The sequence below is a fragment of the Barbus barbus genome (assembly GCF_936440315.1).
Source record: "Barbus barbus genome assembly, chromosome: 3".
Classification (NCBI taxonomy): Eukaryota; Metazoa; Chordata; class Actinopteri; order Cypriniformes; family Cyprinidae; genus Barbus; species Barbus barbus.
In genome coordinates, this window is record NC_136731.1 from 17,712,469 (window position 1) to 17,730,992 (window position 18,524).

Below are 18,524 nucleotides of genomic sequence, written 5' to 3' on the forward strand. Positions count from 1 at the left end.
TTAAAGGTGATTTTCTCAGTATTTAGATTTTTTTGCACCCTCAGATTCCAGATTTTCAAATAGTTGTATCTCGGCCAAATATTAAACAAACAAAGGCGTATTTATTCAGCTTTCAGATGATGTATAAATCTCAATTTCAGAAAATTGACCCTTATGACTGGTTTTGCAGTCCTGGGTCACAGTTGGAGCCAGATTTGCCCAAAAAAAATAATGGTTTTTCAGCAGGGGTGCATTAAATTGATCAAAGGTGAAAAATAAACTTTTACATTTTTACAATAGATTTCTTATTCTAAGAATTCAGATTTTTTTTTTTTAAATGTATCACATAGGTTAAGATGGGGGAAATGCCTTAAAGGGTTAGTTCACCAACAATTTGTCTCCTCCGCGTCACCCTAGCTCCATTTTGGAGAGTATCCGCTGGACATAAACAGCGTATGCTGTTCTGTGTCAGCTCCAAAATGGAGCTAGGGTGATGCAGAGGAAACAAATTGTTGAATAAAGTCGTTATTTTTTTTACTTTTGAGCACAAAAAGTATTCCCGTAGCTTCGCACAATTACAGTTGAACCCCTGATATCACATGGATTATTTTATTTATTATCTCCTTGCTACATTTCTGTATCATCCAGAGTAAAATTATTCAGAAGCCATCTCCCCCTGGCTAAACTTCAAAAGAATGTATAAATGACTTTTGATATGATTCTTATTGATATTTATACATTTTTGCTATTTAAAACTGTTTTGACAGTTTAGCTGAACAATTGAAGTACTAATGACAAGACAAAGCAGAATCGCAGTAAGAGAGACTGTATGAATATTCAAATATTTAAATGTCCATATTTTAACTGAAGGTGTGTCACAATAGCAACACAAATGAATTGATTTTAGTTAGCCTGTGGGTTTTAATTAAAAGCAAAGATGTCTTATTCATGGAAAAACTGAATAATAACCCAATTAATTACAATAAAAAATATTAACACTATAACAACATGCAGCTTGGGGCTTTCTGTGCCAATTCCAATGGGCTCATTTTACCCCAAGGGTCTAAATGGTATCTTTTTAGTTCAAATTTAAAAAATACAATATTTACACAAATCTAAAGACATCAGTGTATCCACAAATAACTCATTAACAAACAAACACAGACATAAAAAAATTAAAACTTTGATATTCAGCATACAATGTCATGCATCACTACTTTCCAGAGACCTAAAATTGGATCAATTAACTTCAAAACTGTTTTGATATTTTATGTCCAAAAAAAAAAAAAAAAAAAAAAATAGCATAGGTGTTTATCAAAAGTGCTGAGATTTTTTGTGGTCTATGGGCAACTTAAAAAAACAACAACAACAACTCAGAACTGTATCTAAATTGGAGAACGATTTCCTAAATTGCTAAAGAAATTGATACTTTTATTTAGCAAGGACAGATTAAATTGATCCACAGATGTGTTTTCATTCCTTCCATTACTTGTTAAAGAAGACAGCTGCTCTACTGGTAAAGATCTGTTGTTTTCCAATCCTAAATGCATTAGCTGAACCTGTCTGAAAATCAAAAACCTGTCAAGCAAAACATTTTTCATCCCATTGATGTCAGACAGGAGAACTGACATTGAATAGCGAACAATTTAGCAGATTTCTGCCTCTCCTCATTCAAGCACTTCTGCTCCAATAAGGACTTTGACAAAACAGCCCTAAGAAAACAGGAATGCTGCCTTAAGTATGGTCACTAAATCGTTGTATTTGACTCTTTTCAAGATCAAGACCTGGTGTAACCAGGATGACCCAAAACATCGATCCTGAATGTTCACATCACATGGCCTCATGATCAAGTGCGACTCAACATGAAAAACACTTATTGATTCCTCAGAGGAAGAGAAGCGGTCAAGCTGAACACAGTCTACAGGCGTTTGCAGACATATGTAATGAGGTTTTGCCAGATAACAATGCCAGTGCAAATGTGAGATTTGAATCATTTTAATATGCTTTCAAAAGCTCTGTGCTTAATGAATGCAGACTGCACTTCTTTCATGGAAGGACTCTGTGCTCTTGAACGTTTGCAGTAATCTTTTTAACACATGGGAACATGACCAACAACTCTCCTGCATGGCGCTTTATGAAATTTCTATCACATCTGTTCCTAGGACAATCATCGTTTTTCAAAGTTCCCTTCAGTACTTCAAACTGTTCCTCCGCTCCTGCTTTTTTTCCACAGGGAACTCAAAATAGTTTCAAATCAGATTATTTTAAGCTCCCGGTGGTAGAAAGTATACAATGAAAGAAATGAATTATGCAACTCAAAGCCATTGAGGGCAAATCTTGCGGATCATTTTGAAGATTGAACTATTGGTTCTGTGCACCCAGCTGCTGTGTTTAGTCCACTGAGGATTGTAAAAACTCATTACTAAATTGTGACCAAAATCCAAAATGTGTTTATAGGTAAAAATAACTGTGATAGAAGTGAGCTGTATAATGCACATTTTTTCCTAGCTGTAATAGGAAACCCTATTTGACCTCTGCATTCTGTCTACATTTATATACTGCTTGGATGCAGAAAAAAACTTTTTGGAACTTAGATTCTTTTGAATATGGTATATACACTAGTCTTGGCTGCATTTATTTGGTCAAAAATACAAAAAAAAAACAAAACTAAAAAATGTTCAGGGAAGCTGAATTTTCAGCATCATTACTCCAGTCTTCAGTGTCACATGATCCTTCAGAAACCATTCTAATGCTGATTTGATGCTCAAGAAACATTTCTGATTATTATCACTGTTGAAAACAGTTGTGCTGCTTAACATTTTCTGTGGAAATCCTCTTCTTTTTTTGTTTCAAGATTCCTCGGTGAAAGTTCTATAAAGACCAGCCTTTATTTGAAATAGAACTTTGTGCAAAAATATAAATAAAAACATAAAATAACAACGAGTGTTCCCAACCATATAGTACTATTTTAACGTCAAAATTTCATATATCTAATATTTCATAGTAATATTTTTTACACTGTTCAGTTGTTGAAGCTGTGCAGTAGTTTAACAGAATAGCCATTTTATCAAAAATTGTGTCAGGTAATTAAATACTAAAATATGTAAAAAAAATATTAGCATTTAATCAATAGTCAAATTTTGACAATGCAAGTGCTCACAAAGACGGTGCAAGAAAATGTTTCAAACTTTCTCAGTGGCTGGACACTCGCTGTACTGTACAGTTTTTCAATTATTCACGCTTGAATGAACAATTATTAACAATATAATTAACAATGCTGATTTGTGAAAAGGTCATGAAGAGTTAATCAGGTTTGCGCTTTGAATATTAATAACTTTTATGTTGTGTGTTGTTTATTAACCGAGACTTGTCACAGCACTTATTGCTCTTTTTGGTGGTGGTGGGGGGGTTTGATGCTTCTATTGTCCTCATTTGCAAGTCGCTTTGGATAAAAACATCTGCTAAATGTAAATGTACACAACAAAAACAGCTTTACCAGCGAAAAATAAAAGCAAATAGGAATATTCTGCTGGATAATTTATTCATGGAGTCATGGATAAGATTTGTGCTATGGTAGCACCCAGCATGCATTGCGGACTGCTGATTCTTGATGTTTTTGTGAGTCTGTTTCATACTGTTTTTTACAAAAATCTACAGATAATAACAGCATTGCTAATCTTGTGCCTTAAAAACCTTTTTAAATATTCACTATAGAATAAGATATTAAACACTTGCTGAGTTGATCAAAACTGTCATCCTCTTCATCCGATCATATATTTCTCATGGTTGTTCCTGCTGCTTTAAATGTGCAAAATAAGCACATAGTTGCAGCGATCAGAGAAAGAACTGGTAATGCTGCTTGTGGAGTGACAAAATCTGCCATGTGATTGGATGACATTGGACACACTGTTACATTTTTCCTTTTTTGCTTAAAAAATATCTACACAACGTGTCAAGATGTTATCCACACATCCATTATTATTATTATTATTATAACCTTTATTTAACCAGGAAAGAAATGTTCCATGTTGTTTTTTGACATCATGTTTTTGACTTTTTACAGTGTAGAAACTTATTTATTTATTTATTTTAATGGAAATTATCTAAGATATGGAAATCGATCACGTGCAATTCTTATTTCAAAAATTATTTTCCTGGTGTTTCTCTTTCCATGTTTTCTATATTTTAATTTTCCAGTCACCTGTATTTCTAAAGTGCTTTATACAACACAGATTGTCAAAGCAGCTTCAAAGAGACGAACAATACCGCTTTTAAGTGAAAAGGTACTTGTCATGAAAACTCTTATCATTTGGTATTTCAGCTATAGGTTGTTTCTTTTAGATGCACCATTATCATGAACTTAGTGTCTTTGTGATTGTTCATTTCTCAAACTTCCCTTGCTCCTTTCCTTTTCGGCCGCCATCACAACTGATGAAAGCCTAAAAGAGTGTGTGAATGGAATGTGATGAGCAGTGAATGTGTGTAAATGAATGATGTTTGTCTTTCCTCTTCTAAAAACATCCTTGGCTGTGTTCCTCCTGGCACACATTACTGGCAGCGGATTAATTAAACTTTTAGCCAGAGTCAACAAGGTTGACGTAGGTTTCCAATTACTCAGTGTTTTAATCATTTCTGAAAGAAATCCTTGCATGCATGCTCTTTCTGCCTGTGTGATTTATAGATCTCTTCCATCTCCATGGCCCCATTTTCTAATGGAATGCTATTGTTATGCACCCATCTGTTTCAAGACGGTGAGACTGTCATCTGTTATCTCCAGACCTGAAATGGAAACTCCGCCACACATAAAAACCTCCACAACTAAAACCTCTAGTTTGTACCAGTGAGTATGGCAAAGCACTTCAGTGTGCTGTTTGTTGTTCTGGTGGGAATGTGCTTCTGTAAATTTCCAAGACAATTGACAGGAAATTGCTTGCAGTGCAGCAATCATGATCCAATAAGAAACTCAGTGCTTCTCCTGGGTATTGTGCTTATGATTTGAAGAAGGGAAAAAATGCACCGGTGCACTGGTGCTCTCAAAAAATCAGTAAGAGCATCCCATGAGATTTGCCACTGGCACCCTTTGCCTCCCAGCACTGGTGTCCTTCCAAACCACAGAAGAATTATTCATGAAATGTTCAGCCACGTTCATCAGAAAGAGGGGCGTTACCTGAGGCACAGGTAAAAGTCATTCTCATTCTTTTTACTTGGTTTGTGACATATAATCGATAAAGATGCATTGAGAGTCATACTGACATGATTCCCATTCTCATTTTACATGATTGCATTCAGAGGGCATGAGAGTGAAGCGGCCAGAGAGGCATTTAAATTGTTTTCAGCATAGACAGACCACTCCAGGCATGTAGATGCGGCCGCCATCTTGGAACATTTTTTTGATGTCACTCACCATAACAATCAATGAATATTCAAGGATGCGACACTTGAGTCTTAAAATCTTTTCAACTATGTATTTTTTGTCAAGGTTAGAGAAGGAATTTGACGAGGAGCTTCTCGCTGCAGAACACAAGATCCAGGGGGCGTGGTTGGATCCAGATACAACTCCTCCCACCTTACATATACCTAAACCTACCCGTCTCTACCCCCTGATCCCTAAACCCACCCATCCCCACCCCTGAACCTACCATCTCCACCCCTAAACCTACCAATCTCCACCCCCTAGATGTGGATCCAACCATGCCTCCTGGATCTTGTGGGCTGCAGCAAGCCCTACTTGAATTTGACTGCTAAATAGTGCAGTGCAAATTAAAAAAGAAAAAATTACCGCTAGAGTCTAACAACTTTCCATGGTAAGGCTTTGCAAAACAGACTCTAGAGAATGAATTTGGGTAATTTAAGCTTTTAGATTATACCTGATACCACACACACAAAACCAAAATATTTATACATGCGTATAACTTGCTGTTTTAGACGCGCACAATCAACTTGGCCTCAAGGTTTCGCAGCATAGATATCAATATGTAGATTGCGGATGCGTCTACATGCTTGTAGCGGTGGAATCATGGGCCGAATGGAGAATCTATACAGATCTATGGTTCGCATACCGCTCCAAAATGGCGGACGGCTTAGGCTACGTATCACGGCCCATAGAAACAGTCGCTAATGAGGCATCTACATATATATGTGTGTGTATATATAATTTAAATACATTAAACAGTAGTTTTCCAGAATAATAAAATCAATACCATCCTCTGATGGTCATCACCTGTTGTGGAATGAGTGTGGATGGAATGATTTATTCATCTGGAAGTTGATAAATTATTGATGTGGGTGATAATTAATGGACTGCAAGTAGTCATCCCATTTCAAAAGATTATTCATTCGTGACATGTAATTTTATGTGTAGCAGACACATGCAACCATAGACCTGTGCAGGTCATACAGTTACAGAATCAATTTTATACTATAAAAAAGTGAAACACTGCAATAGATTACTTCAGCAGCAGAAGTACCACCTCGAGCGTGCATTTTATTTTCAGTTTTATTTATGCTCTACTTTATTTCAGCTCTGCATATACACAAACCTGTACAGTGGCTGAGAGAGCTCAACGCGCTGCAAATAGAAAAAACACAACCACACAAAGAAACGCGCTGCAAATAAAATTCTTTATTTGGTTGTGTTGTGCGCATTTGCAGTGCATTTCTTTATTTGTTTATGTTGTGAGCATTTGCAGCACCTGCTGTCAAACTGATGAAGATGTTTTCTTGATTTGCTGGTGCTTTTTCTATTTGCATGTGTTTTCTGAAGTTGCAACGGGTTGAGCTCTCTCGGCCACCGTAAAGCTCTGTAAACAGCCCCGTAGTGTAATACATTTTAAAATGCTCATAATCACATTACAGTTACTTCTTTTTAAATTACATGACTACATATTATTCACACAATGTCAGTAAATTATTTATAATTTGATTCATCCTAAATCTTCTTTTTTTCCCCTTTCTAAAATTCTACAGCTTTCATAAATTTGAAAGTCCTTCAGCTTTTCATCAAATCACAATGTAACGTTTCATCATGTCAGTAACAAAGAAGGTCACACAGAAATACACACACTTACTAAATCCATGATTTTGCATGAATAACACAGGCTTTATTTACTTTGCAAGCGCATAAAATCATTAGAAATTAAGGGACCACCTAGGATGAAATTAGCAAAAAGCCTGGGGTCATTTCAAAAAATGGTTTTCTGACATGATGCAGCATGTGAAGGATGTACAGAACTGCCCTCAGAAAAAGAAAAAGAAAAAAAAAACTTTTTTTCACCCATCCATAAATATGATTCATATTTGTTAGTAAGCAGACTTCATTTAAGCACAGAAGAGTTCTATAATTTATTTGTGTAATATGAGGAATTGGTTAAATGTGCCAAGAAGCAACATTGATAATGAATAGGCTATATGCAGCCAGTATAAATATTTTGCCATTTACTTGTTTGTGTCTATTATATAAATATATATTTTCAGTGTTTTATTGTCAATTGTTTAGAAAAATGTAGCATTGTATTTAGTGACATTTAAATAAAACGTTCACCTTGTTGTAGCTTGGAATTAATTAAATGTTAATTAATTTCTTTCCATTATTGCGGTTTTGCCACATACCAAAGGGAAATGTGTTTTTATTGTACTAATTAGGTCTGTTTTATGCAGGAACATTGAATCAAACATTGAAAATTGAAAATGCATTGAAAAGGTGTACAACAGATGGTCTATTTAGGCTATTTAAGCACATGTTTAAGGTTACCAAATAAAACAATTTTTATAGTGAACCAATTTATGTTGCATTCTTTGTATCCATTTGTAAAATGTTTTTATTGTGCATTTATACTCATTGTAGCAATGAACATGAGTTCCATTCATCAACTGAAACTGAAAGTGTCCATTAGTGAAGACCTGGAGGACACGATGTTTGCTTGTTTCTTTAGAAATCACAGTAAGGATTTTTCCCCTTTACATGGTTAAACAAACGAAAGTGAATGAGCTAAGTCAATAACATTCTGTTTAAAAAAGCTTCTATTATGTTAAATGATGGTGGCTGTTGTTCCCATTACCTAAAGAACTGCTCTATACAACCCAAGGCTACAACCAATGAGTGCTCCCAGAAATCACACTCAGTGTGCTGCTTAGAAAACCAGACCATCCTTATGTATTGTTGCAGATGCAGACCACAGCAATCTCTGCCATTGAAGCTGTCAAGAAGAAGCTGTCAGAAACATCACGAGATGGTATGTCATATAGTCTACTATTTAGAGGGTGAAGTGCATTGCTGTATTCATATTCAGGACCGAGTCTACTGCACAATCACTCATCGTGAACAAGAACATTTTAAAACTTTAATTTATTATTCTTAGCATTTTTTAATATTCAGTGTTCACAGTTCAGTTTTCAATTTTTAACTCCGTGTTCTGCTTCAATTTGTTCTAATGAATCTCTTAGTAAAGCAAATGTATGATTTAGGACAACTTACATTAAGGAATTTTAAATGTATTTTTTGTTCAACTTTACTATTAATTTATTTGAATAGTGAACAGCTGAAAACCGTTAAATCAGATGATGAGATAATTTATCCATTGGCATCAAATTTCATCAAATGAACTATATGTAAACAAATATTCCCTGCATAATGTGCATGGAGAAGTGCACACTTTTGGTAGCATTTGATTGGCATCAGCGCAGGATGAGTCTTCAATATATTTGGTCTATTGAAATAGCTTTCTAGCATACAGCAACAGAAATCGACTAATTAAATTGTTTAAAAGTCCCTGTTAGCCATTGATTGAGGAAAAATATTCACACCATTGGTTGAGCCATTGTTGTCATGTAGAACTAGACTTGCTCAAAACAAACTGAGAAATTTCCATATTGCCATAGAGACAAATAGTTTTGAGTTTTCAATAGAATTAACCTAAGAATGTTTATTAAGCTGGCATATGAGAAAGTAACATCAAGAACATTACATTTTAACTCTAAAAACATACCAAAATATGTTTCCGCTAAACATTGTTTATTAATGTTATTTTGGAATTTTCTCTGAACAATCTGAAACATGAAGTTAGAATAGTTAGACGAACATCAAAATGTTTCAGGAAAAAACGTGAACATGCAATAAATAATGTTTTTGTGTTCATGTTTTCAGAATGTTGAGACCAGATAACTTTAGTGTGAGTAGTGTGTTCACACTGAAAATTCCAAAAAGAAAAAGTGCACTTTATATACCCGGATGATACACTTAACCAAAAAAACAAAGTGTGGAATGTTGGACACTTCATGCACTCAACTGTCGTGGCTTTAATTGCACAGCGAAGGGATCACCAGTGATTTAAAAGTAGAGTAAAAGGGCATCCAATGGGAACTTAAGGTCCATCTCAGAGAAGCAAAAGAGTCATACAAAAGAAAGGTGGAGGAGAAGCTTCAAGAGAACAACTTGTGTGAGGTCTGGGATAGTATGAAAATGATTACTGGATTTAAAAAGACCAACAACTGCTGTGCGGGCTCGGGGGTAGATATATGGCAAACCAAACTGATCAGTTTTTCAACAGGTGTGACTGCCCAAATCCTGCTACTACAAGTCACCCAGCTAGTTTGTCCATGTATTCACTTCCTCAAATTCTTTAACTTTTAAACCAGCGATGGATGGACCCTTTCAGACAGCTATTACATCGGAAAGTATCATTCCCCCCTCCTCCCACCTTCACTTCTGATCAGATTAATAGAAAACTGGAGACTCAGTTCTGATTAGGCTGCTAAGATTGTTGAAGACCTGTGCAGCTGAATTGCCATACCCTTTGGGTATGTTTTTAACCTGAGCCTGCGGGTGGGGAAAGTCCCATCACTGTGGACGACAGCATGTATCATACCAGTTCCCAAACGGGCACACCCCAGCATGTTGAATGAGTACAGGCCGGTTGCCTTGACATAAAGAAGACACTAGAACAGCCTTTGTTATAGCCTGCTACAAAGATCTTACTCTTATCTGGAAAAAGGCTACGGTGCTGCGAGAATCATGTTTTTTTTTTTTATTTCTCTTGTGCGTTCAACACTATACAGCCCCTACTTCTGAGTGAAAAGTTGGCAGATTTGGGGCTGGATCAACACTTGAAATGGATAAGAGACTTCCACACATGGGAGACCTCAGTATATCAGGCTGAGTGACTATTCCTCTGACATGGTGATCAACAGCACTGGTGCACCACAGGGGACTGTGTTATCCCCTTTTCTGTTCACCTGCTACACCTCAGACTTCAAATACAATGCTGTGTCTTGCCATTTGCAGACGTTTTCTGATGATACTGCAATTGTGACGTATGTATATTAGGAATTGTCAGGAGGGGGGAGTACAAGAGTTTAGTGGAGGATTTTATGGTGTAGGGCTAACCAACTATATCTGAACATCTCCAAGACCAAAAAGATTGACATCATGATTTTCAGAGACTCAGACAACACCTGCAACCTATTGCTAAAGAGGATTGATGTTGAAGTCAAGAGCTGCTTCATTCTTTTTCTTAAACATGGGTGTGGCCATTTGTAAATTCTTTCTTCCGTGTTGAATAAAAAGGTGGATAAATAGGCTATGTGGGACTTCTGCTTGATGATAAACTGTTTTTACAGCTAAACATAGCAGGCAGATGACACTGGAAGCCAGACAAATTAAATTTACAAACGGCCACGCTCACAGGAAAAATGAGGTGGATAATGTTAGAAGAATGTTTGTTCATAACTTTGTTCTGAAACAAAGTTACATTTGCATTCTTAATTACAGTTGATTTCATGGTGTTTTTAAGTACCGCATACATTGTTTTGTTGTGCATTTCTAAATGTTATTGTAGTTTCCCTGACAGAATTTCATCAATCGTGTTGCGTATTTTCTATCAATTGTGAATCACTATTGTTCTAATCGGTCAAGTTCGCAAAAGCGGTTCAGTTTGATTCATTCAAACACTTTATTCACGCAATGAATCATTTGCGACAGTTTCTCAGAAAGGGGGTACTTCAGCAGACAGTAAACACAAATAACGCTGAATTAAGTAATATTTATTACTTATTGCATTATATTTATTACTCATGCATTATATAAAACAAAACTTAAAAATCATATAGTCTTCTGTCGTGTGTCAGTAATGAAGCAGCTCTTTACAGCGTGTGGACGAGCAACAGGTAAATACTTTTTATACCTACATATCCAAAACAGTATCAAGAATGAGTATTAAACCATGGGGACATTGATGGGGGCCTGTGCCGCAGTACTGATGAAAGGCTTGAAACTATAGGCACAATCGTTGTGAAAGTTCGGCTCATTTCTATAACACTCAATTTCAAGCACTCTGCGTCATTGCATCGTGTATTCATTCATGTATGCGCTCCAATTAATAAAGCATGAGGCCACTTCATGCATGACAGACCAAACAGTCTCCACAGTCTCTGAGCGTAGTGTGAAACAACCATGACACGAGTTCACAGCGTTTCCTAGAGACGAAACTAAACCCAGGCTCAGGCTCGTTTCCTGTCACAGTTCACACATTCATTGTTATTCTTGACATGAGCTCTTTTATTTAGTTCACATATGTTCAGATAATTACTTCCTCTCAATGGAGGTGCCTTTATACAGCCAGAGGAAGTTTATTGCTATATAGGTGTTGCCTTTGTAATGAGCCCTCATTAACTATATGAAATTAAATCATAAATTCATAGACAATTCTGCAGGCGTGTGTTACACTTGAAGGGGTGTTATGAAAATTCAAGGCAGTTTTTGAGCAACAAACTTGTTCCGTTCTGTTTTTCATGTGAGGAAATATAGCACTTTGAACTCCTTTGATGAGAATATACTTTATACATCGATTTCAATAACAGAATATGCCCACATAAAGGAGAAAAAAAATCCCATAAAATTACATTCTCTTTTCAGAAGAACAATGGCTGGCATTGTGAAAACTAGCGTTGTTCTGCACACACACACACACACACACACACACATAACTTTGCCATAGCCTACTGTATCTTTATACCAATACTGAGTTACAATAAAGGACATTTTGTGTTGATATTTACATGTACAGACAATTTAAAATATATTTTACAACGTAACACATGTAATATCAAATACGAGTACCATCACATACACATTTACACCAACATCAAAAACAAGAGTTGTGTTTCCAACAAAAAGCAGCAATCTAGTTAAAACACAAAAACATTTTCAACGACTTTACAATACTCTTTTGTTTCAAATAATGTAAAACCAGCAAGTCTCTTTTGAGGTAAAAAAGAAAAAAAAAAAGGAAAGTGTTACATTTATTGATATAAGAAGGAGAAAATAGACCTGTCATATTTATATGCCTCTATGTGAGTGGATAAAATTATTTAGCTGCAGAGGAAAACCATTCTTTCATTTATCAAGGACACAGCAAAAGTGACATTCATAAGTTTTCTATTTCAAATAAATGCTGGTCTTCTGAATTCTCTATTCATCAAAGAATACTGGGAAAAAAATCATCACAGTTTCCACAAAAATATTATGCAGCACAACTGTTTTCAACATTGATGATAATAATTTTTTTTTTTTTAAATCAGCATTTTAGAAAGATTTCTGAAGGATCATGTGACACTGCAGATTTCAAAATATATTCAACTAGAAAAGAGTTATTTTAAAGAGATAGTTCTTCCAAAAATGAGAGAGCTTTCTGACACTCCATAGACAGAAACACACATTCAAGGCCTAGAAAGGTAGTAAGGACATTGTTAAAATAGTCTATGTGACATCAGCAGTGTTGGGAAAGTTACTTTTAAAAGTAATGTGTTACTCCCTAAAAAAGTAACTACTTACATTACTTAGTTAGTTTTTATGGAAAGTAATGCAGTATGTTGCGATACTTTTTAAATCTGGGCAGGGCTTGCTTGTTTATTTTTAATATAAAAAGTTCTTCTTTTACAAATCCCTTTCACAAAAAAAGTGAGTTAACAGTTTATTGTAAGGTGTCCTTGTTACACGTTACATGTGCTAACTATTATAATAACGATAAATGATGTATAATTACACTGTAAGGACACCTCAAAATAAAGTGTAACCCAAAAGTGAAATGAATACGCCTCAGGCTGAAGGAAATGTAAATTCACGTCTGTACAGTAGAGGGTGCAGCTCAAACAAATTGCATTAAGAATCCAACGCAGGAGAAGCAAGTTCAACACTATTCAGCAATAACAAAAATGAAAGACAAATGTGTCATTTTTGCTTAGTATGGTTGAACTGGATCATCAAAGGTCAGTAGCAAAGACATTGGTTAATAAAATGGGATTAAATACATAAATAATATTTGTCTTATTTAACATAAAATTATTACAGGTTTATATAATATTCTGAGTTTGCATTTGGCTGTTTTTATTCATTTTGAAGAATATTGATTCTGTTTTTATGCAGGTGAGATGAGTAAATGCATGTTCATATTTAGACTAGAACTACAGTAACATCATGTTTACACACAACGCCTCTGCACTTACTCCCGATTTCTCTCAACATGGAAACATGACAGCTGTCAATCAATACATGGGAAACAAAGTAACTGGCTTTACTTATTTAAAAAAGTAATTCAGATATTTCCTTCTAAATTAAAAAGTAATTGGTTACTTTATTAGTTACTTAAAGGGTGCAAAATTCACTTTTCCATGTTTGAACTGAAATCTGTGTACACCTCCCTACAATGATAAAATACTTTACGAGAATACTTTTTGTGTGCAAAGAGAACAAAATAACGACTTTATTCAACATTTTTTCTCTTCTGTGTCAGTCTCTCCACTGCATGTGTTGTGGTACTGTCATGAACACACGTTGAAGCCTGACGTCGAAGAGAAGAATTAGTTGAATAATGTCGTTATTTTGTTTTCTTTGTGCAAACAAAGTATTCTCGTAGCTTCATAACATTACGGTTGAATCACTGATGTCACATTTTAACAATGTCCTTGCTACCTTTCTGGGCCTTGACCGTGGTAGTTCTCTTGCTGTCTATGCAGGGACAGAAAGCTCTCGGATTTCATCAAAAATATCTTAATTTCTGTTCTAAAGATGAACGAAGGTCTTACGGGTTTGGACCGACATGACGGTGCGTAATTAATGACAGAATGTTTATTTTTGGGTGAACTAACCCTTTAAATTGGCAAAATAAATCAAATTATTGCATCCTCGGTGTGGTGAGTGGGGCGGGGCCGAGAGCCGTGGGAACGGAGCGAGGCCGGTGGAGTTAATGATAATGAGCGACACCTGCGACACTCACCGGTCTCGAGTCCCACGGAGGAGCTCCGGAAGGATAAAAGGAGGAGTGACGACAGTGGAACTCGAGACCGGTGAGTGTCGCAGGTGTCGCTCATTATCATTAACTCCACCGGCCTCGCTCCGTTCCCACGGCTCTCGGCCCCGCCCCACTCACCACACTCGGTAATAGATATTTATAATTAACCATATTTTAAAGAAAACAAATGGCTGTGAATGCTACTGCAAGGCATTGAATCACTGCAATGTAAAAATGTTGCTATAATTAGGTGGTGTACACTTCATACCTCTTTCATAAATATGCCAAGAAAAATGTGCATCATCACAGATCCATTTCAAACCACAAACTGTAAATGAACAATTCTGCAAGACTCTTCATAGACATCTTTTTAGCTGCATGCTCATTATAGACACACAAAAAATGAGTTCAGCATGAGTCAATGCCGTTTCAGTGCACAGCCACAGTAACTGGCAGCAGCTCGCGGGAGGACTGAGACTGCTGCGGTCCATCAGGGACCAGACGGAGACTGACACTCCCTTCTGCCGGATCAACCCGGAAGTCTTTGTGCGCCGGACGGATGGCTACAATGAATTGTCTTTTGAAAGTTTCACTCAGCATGATGTAGAGCAGCGGGTTGATGCAGCTGTTGGCGTAGCCCATGCTAATGGCGATGTTATAGGCATACAGAAAGGCATAACTGGGCCGTTGCACACTCAGATGTGCCAGTTGCAAGATGTAATGAGGCGCCCAGCAAATGAAAAACGCCAGGCATATGGCGACGGCCATGCGAGTGACCTTTCTAGTGCGCACGCGAAGGCTGTGCTGGGGAAGTGGAGCCACTGTGGCGGCCATGTTCTGGAGGATCTTGAAAAACACCACGCAAATGATCACCAACGGCAAAGCGAACGCCAACACAAACTGGTAGAGAGTAAACCAGTATGTGTCTGTGGCCGGATTGGGAAGGAGCAGAGCGCATCCTACCGATCCGTCCCGCAGGGGCATGAGGCCGGCGTACATCCACACCGGTGTGATGGACAGCAGCGAGAGGATCCACACCAGGCCCACCACGGCCACAGCCACGCATGGAGTGCGTATGTGGTTGAAGCGGATGGGATGAACCGTGGCCAAGTATCGATCCAAAGTCATGACCGTTAAAATGTAGGTGCTCACGATCTGGCTGTTGGAGTCCAGCGCTGTGATAACGGTGCACATGGTGGCACCGAAACACCACGAACCGTTTCCCACCAGCTGGTGGATGAGGAAAGGCATGCCAAGGAGAAACAGAAGATCTGCGATGGACAGGCTGAAGATGAAGATATCAGGCACCGTCTGTTGCGCCCTGAATTTATTTTTTTTGACGATGGTGTAGATGACAATGCAGTTGCCTATTATGCCGACGAAGCAGATGACTCCGTAAATGCTTGGCATGAGAACATTGTGATACTGTTCATCAGTGTCTGCAGGGAAAAAAGAGAATATTTTACAGTATCAAGATACATTTAAAAAAATCCACTTTCATTTTAATTCTTCTTTTTTAAACACACACACACACACACACACACACACACACTACTGACCAAAGGTTTTTTTTTTTCTAAGGAAATAAATAGTTTACTTCTGTAAGTAAGTATGTATTAAATTGATACATTTATAATATTATGAAAGAATTCCATTTCAAATAAATATACTAATCTTTCAAACTTTCTATTCATCAAAGAATCCTGGGAAAATGTGTTATAGTTTTGAGCAGCTAACTGTTTTTACCATTGGTAATAATAAGAAATATCAGCATATTAGAATGATTTCTGAAGGATCATGTGACTCTGAAGACTGGAGTAATGATGCTGAAAATACAGCTTTTTAAAATATAATAAAATAAAAAATAGCTCGTCAGTCCTCTGTCATGTGTTCCCGCCTCTTGTGCCCATATTTGGTTTGTTTCCTGTCCTTGTTTAGTGTGATCATTAGTTAATTCTGTTCCAGCTGTGTTCGTGTAATTAACCTGTGTGTTTAAGTTCCTGCCTGTTCAGTTTCATGTCGTCTGGTCTACTCGTTACTCCCCGGTGTTCCTGTCTGTGTCAGCCTTGCCTTGTTTTGCCCTGCCCTGCCTTGTTTGGATTCATTAAAGACTGTTATTTTGAGTTTACTCCTCGTCTGCGTGTTCCTGTATCCTCCTCGTGTATGCACTGTGACACAGCTCTTTGAAAATATAATATTATTCCACAATAATACTGTTTTTGCTGTATTCTTTAGCCTGTCAAATAAATGCAGCCTTGGTAAACATGAGAGATGTTTTTCAAAAACATTTAAAAAAAAGTTTTGAACATGCAGTGTAAATATTTCACCACTAAATTATGTATTTGACTGTTGTCCCTGGTAATAATTTTTTTTATTCATATTCAATTTTAACAATATTTCTAGGCATGAATATTTTCTCTGTCAGAATGGTTCAGGTCCTCTCAGTCTCATCCTGTCATAATTACTGAACATTATGCCAGCCACAAAACCTGTGAGTCAAGAGCTAGACACAAGCAGAGAACCACAAATGAATCTAATTAAGAAAATTATGCTATAAAATATAAGAGCTACTTGACAGTTAAAAGGTCTTTTGTTGGTCTAACCTCATTGGTAATGCCCCTCATTGCTAAAGCCTGTTATTTTGCAACATGACGCTCATTCAGGTTGCCAGAAAAAAATATTATGCAGTGTATTTACCTGCATTTAAATGTTGAGATGAGTTAAACTCAGCACTGGAGTTTTCAGAGGAGGTCACGTTGAAGTCCATCACAAACTTGACCATAAAACGAATGCACAGATGTTATTAACAACAGGTTCCTATCTCTCATATGAGATTTGATAACATTTCAAAATATTTTAAGTGACATATTAAGAAAAATGCTTAGGCTACATATTAAGAAAATATATTTGTCACAACATCTGACTAATTCATTCTAAAAAAATCTTACTTAAACTTATATTAAACACTTACTAAGGCCTTTCTAAACAGTCACATCTGGACACTGAAAAAAACCCCCACTAAACCGCACGTTATCTTATGGATTTGTCCAAAACCTTTCAGGCTTTTCAGGATTAGAATTGGAGTTTGTTTTTGGATCATGCTTGCTGTTGCCTTGCTGTCTATTTGTTTTATTGACTACAGTGGCATCCTCATTTTTACATTTTCCCTAGATTTCCAAACTGGGGACTCCCAGTGGGCCACAAGGGGGTACTGTGTGTCCGCAGAGGAAAAGAGGAAGAAAAAAAACACGAAGATTTTAAAGGGCGTCCGAGTTAAAATGGTCAATTATTAATTAAATCTTTAACGCGATGATTTTTTTTATACAGTTACCGAATGTAATTTTTTACCATTTAAAATATTCTCACTTTTTATCCTGAGAATTCTGAAATGAGAATTATTTTAACATTAAAAAATAAGGACAATGTATAGACATATTATACTGAACAGACAAAAATCCAGTCAACAAGCAAACTACAATTTCTAAGGATATTTTTATAATCTATTTGGCCTTTTGTTAGGCTACTATTAGAACAGCAAGCCTATGTAAAATCAATCTTACTATTTTTCGCAGATGAACATGAAAATGTATTAATGCCTTTCCTTTTAACTGCCAATCATCATTTATACCCTTGAAATAAATAAAGAAATATTAATATACCATAGTAGGATATTTACATGGTACTTCAACAGTATCATATCAAATATTATGATGAAATAATGACATGGTACATGGCACACAAGCACTTTTTGGTACTTTTGGTTAGTGTAAAACATCAAATGTCATCTCATTTTTCAAGAACCTACCTTTATCTGATTATCTCCAGTGGTTTGAGGAGCACTGCAGGCATAGAGGGCTCTCTCTGCCTTGAATTTGTCCTCTGAAACGCATGCCACTAGTTGACAGCTCCTCAAACGCGCTCTACACCAGTCGTGATCTCCAGCATCGCCAATATGTGCGCTAATGCACACTTGAGCGCTTCATGGTCTGATTAAAACGACTCTGAGGTTAACGCTCTCGTTCCTTCACAATGGACAGAACATCTGTGAGGCTGTGTGTGATCTGAAGAGTCGAGCTCGATGAAGCGTCTGATTTGCTGCCTGATGCCTATTATTATTATGATCCTGCTGATGTGACGAACATCATCCATCTGGGCACTTTGGGCAACACCACGGTTTCAAGATACGAGAAACTGCACAGAACTGCTAGTTCTGCCTCAATCGACTCCATTTACAGCAGCTAATCCCATTTGGGATGTCATTTC

General features: G+C 36.8%; 1 protein-coding gene across 1 annotated transcript; it reads right to left on the reverse strand.

Moving 5' to 3' along the window:
- Positions 1–14,690: 14,690 nt before the first annotated feature.
- On the reverse strand, positions 14,691–17,028 carry LOC306847909 (melanin-concentrating hormone receptor 1-like; the record flags this gene model as incomplete). Its single annotated transcript, XM_079382148.1, has 2 exons — positions 14,691–15,700; positions 16,959–17,028. 2 exons carry the CDS (start codon positions 17,026–17,028, stop codon positions 14,691–14,693), a joined length of 1,080 nt encoding a protein of 359 aa, XP_079238274.1.
- Between the last annotated feature and the right edge of the window lie 1,496 nt (positions 17,029–18,524).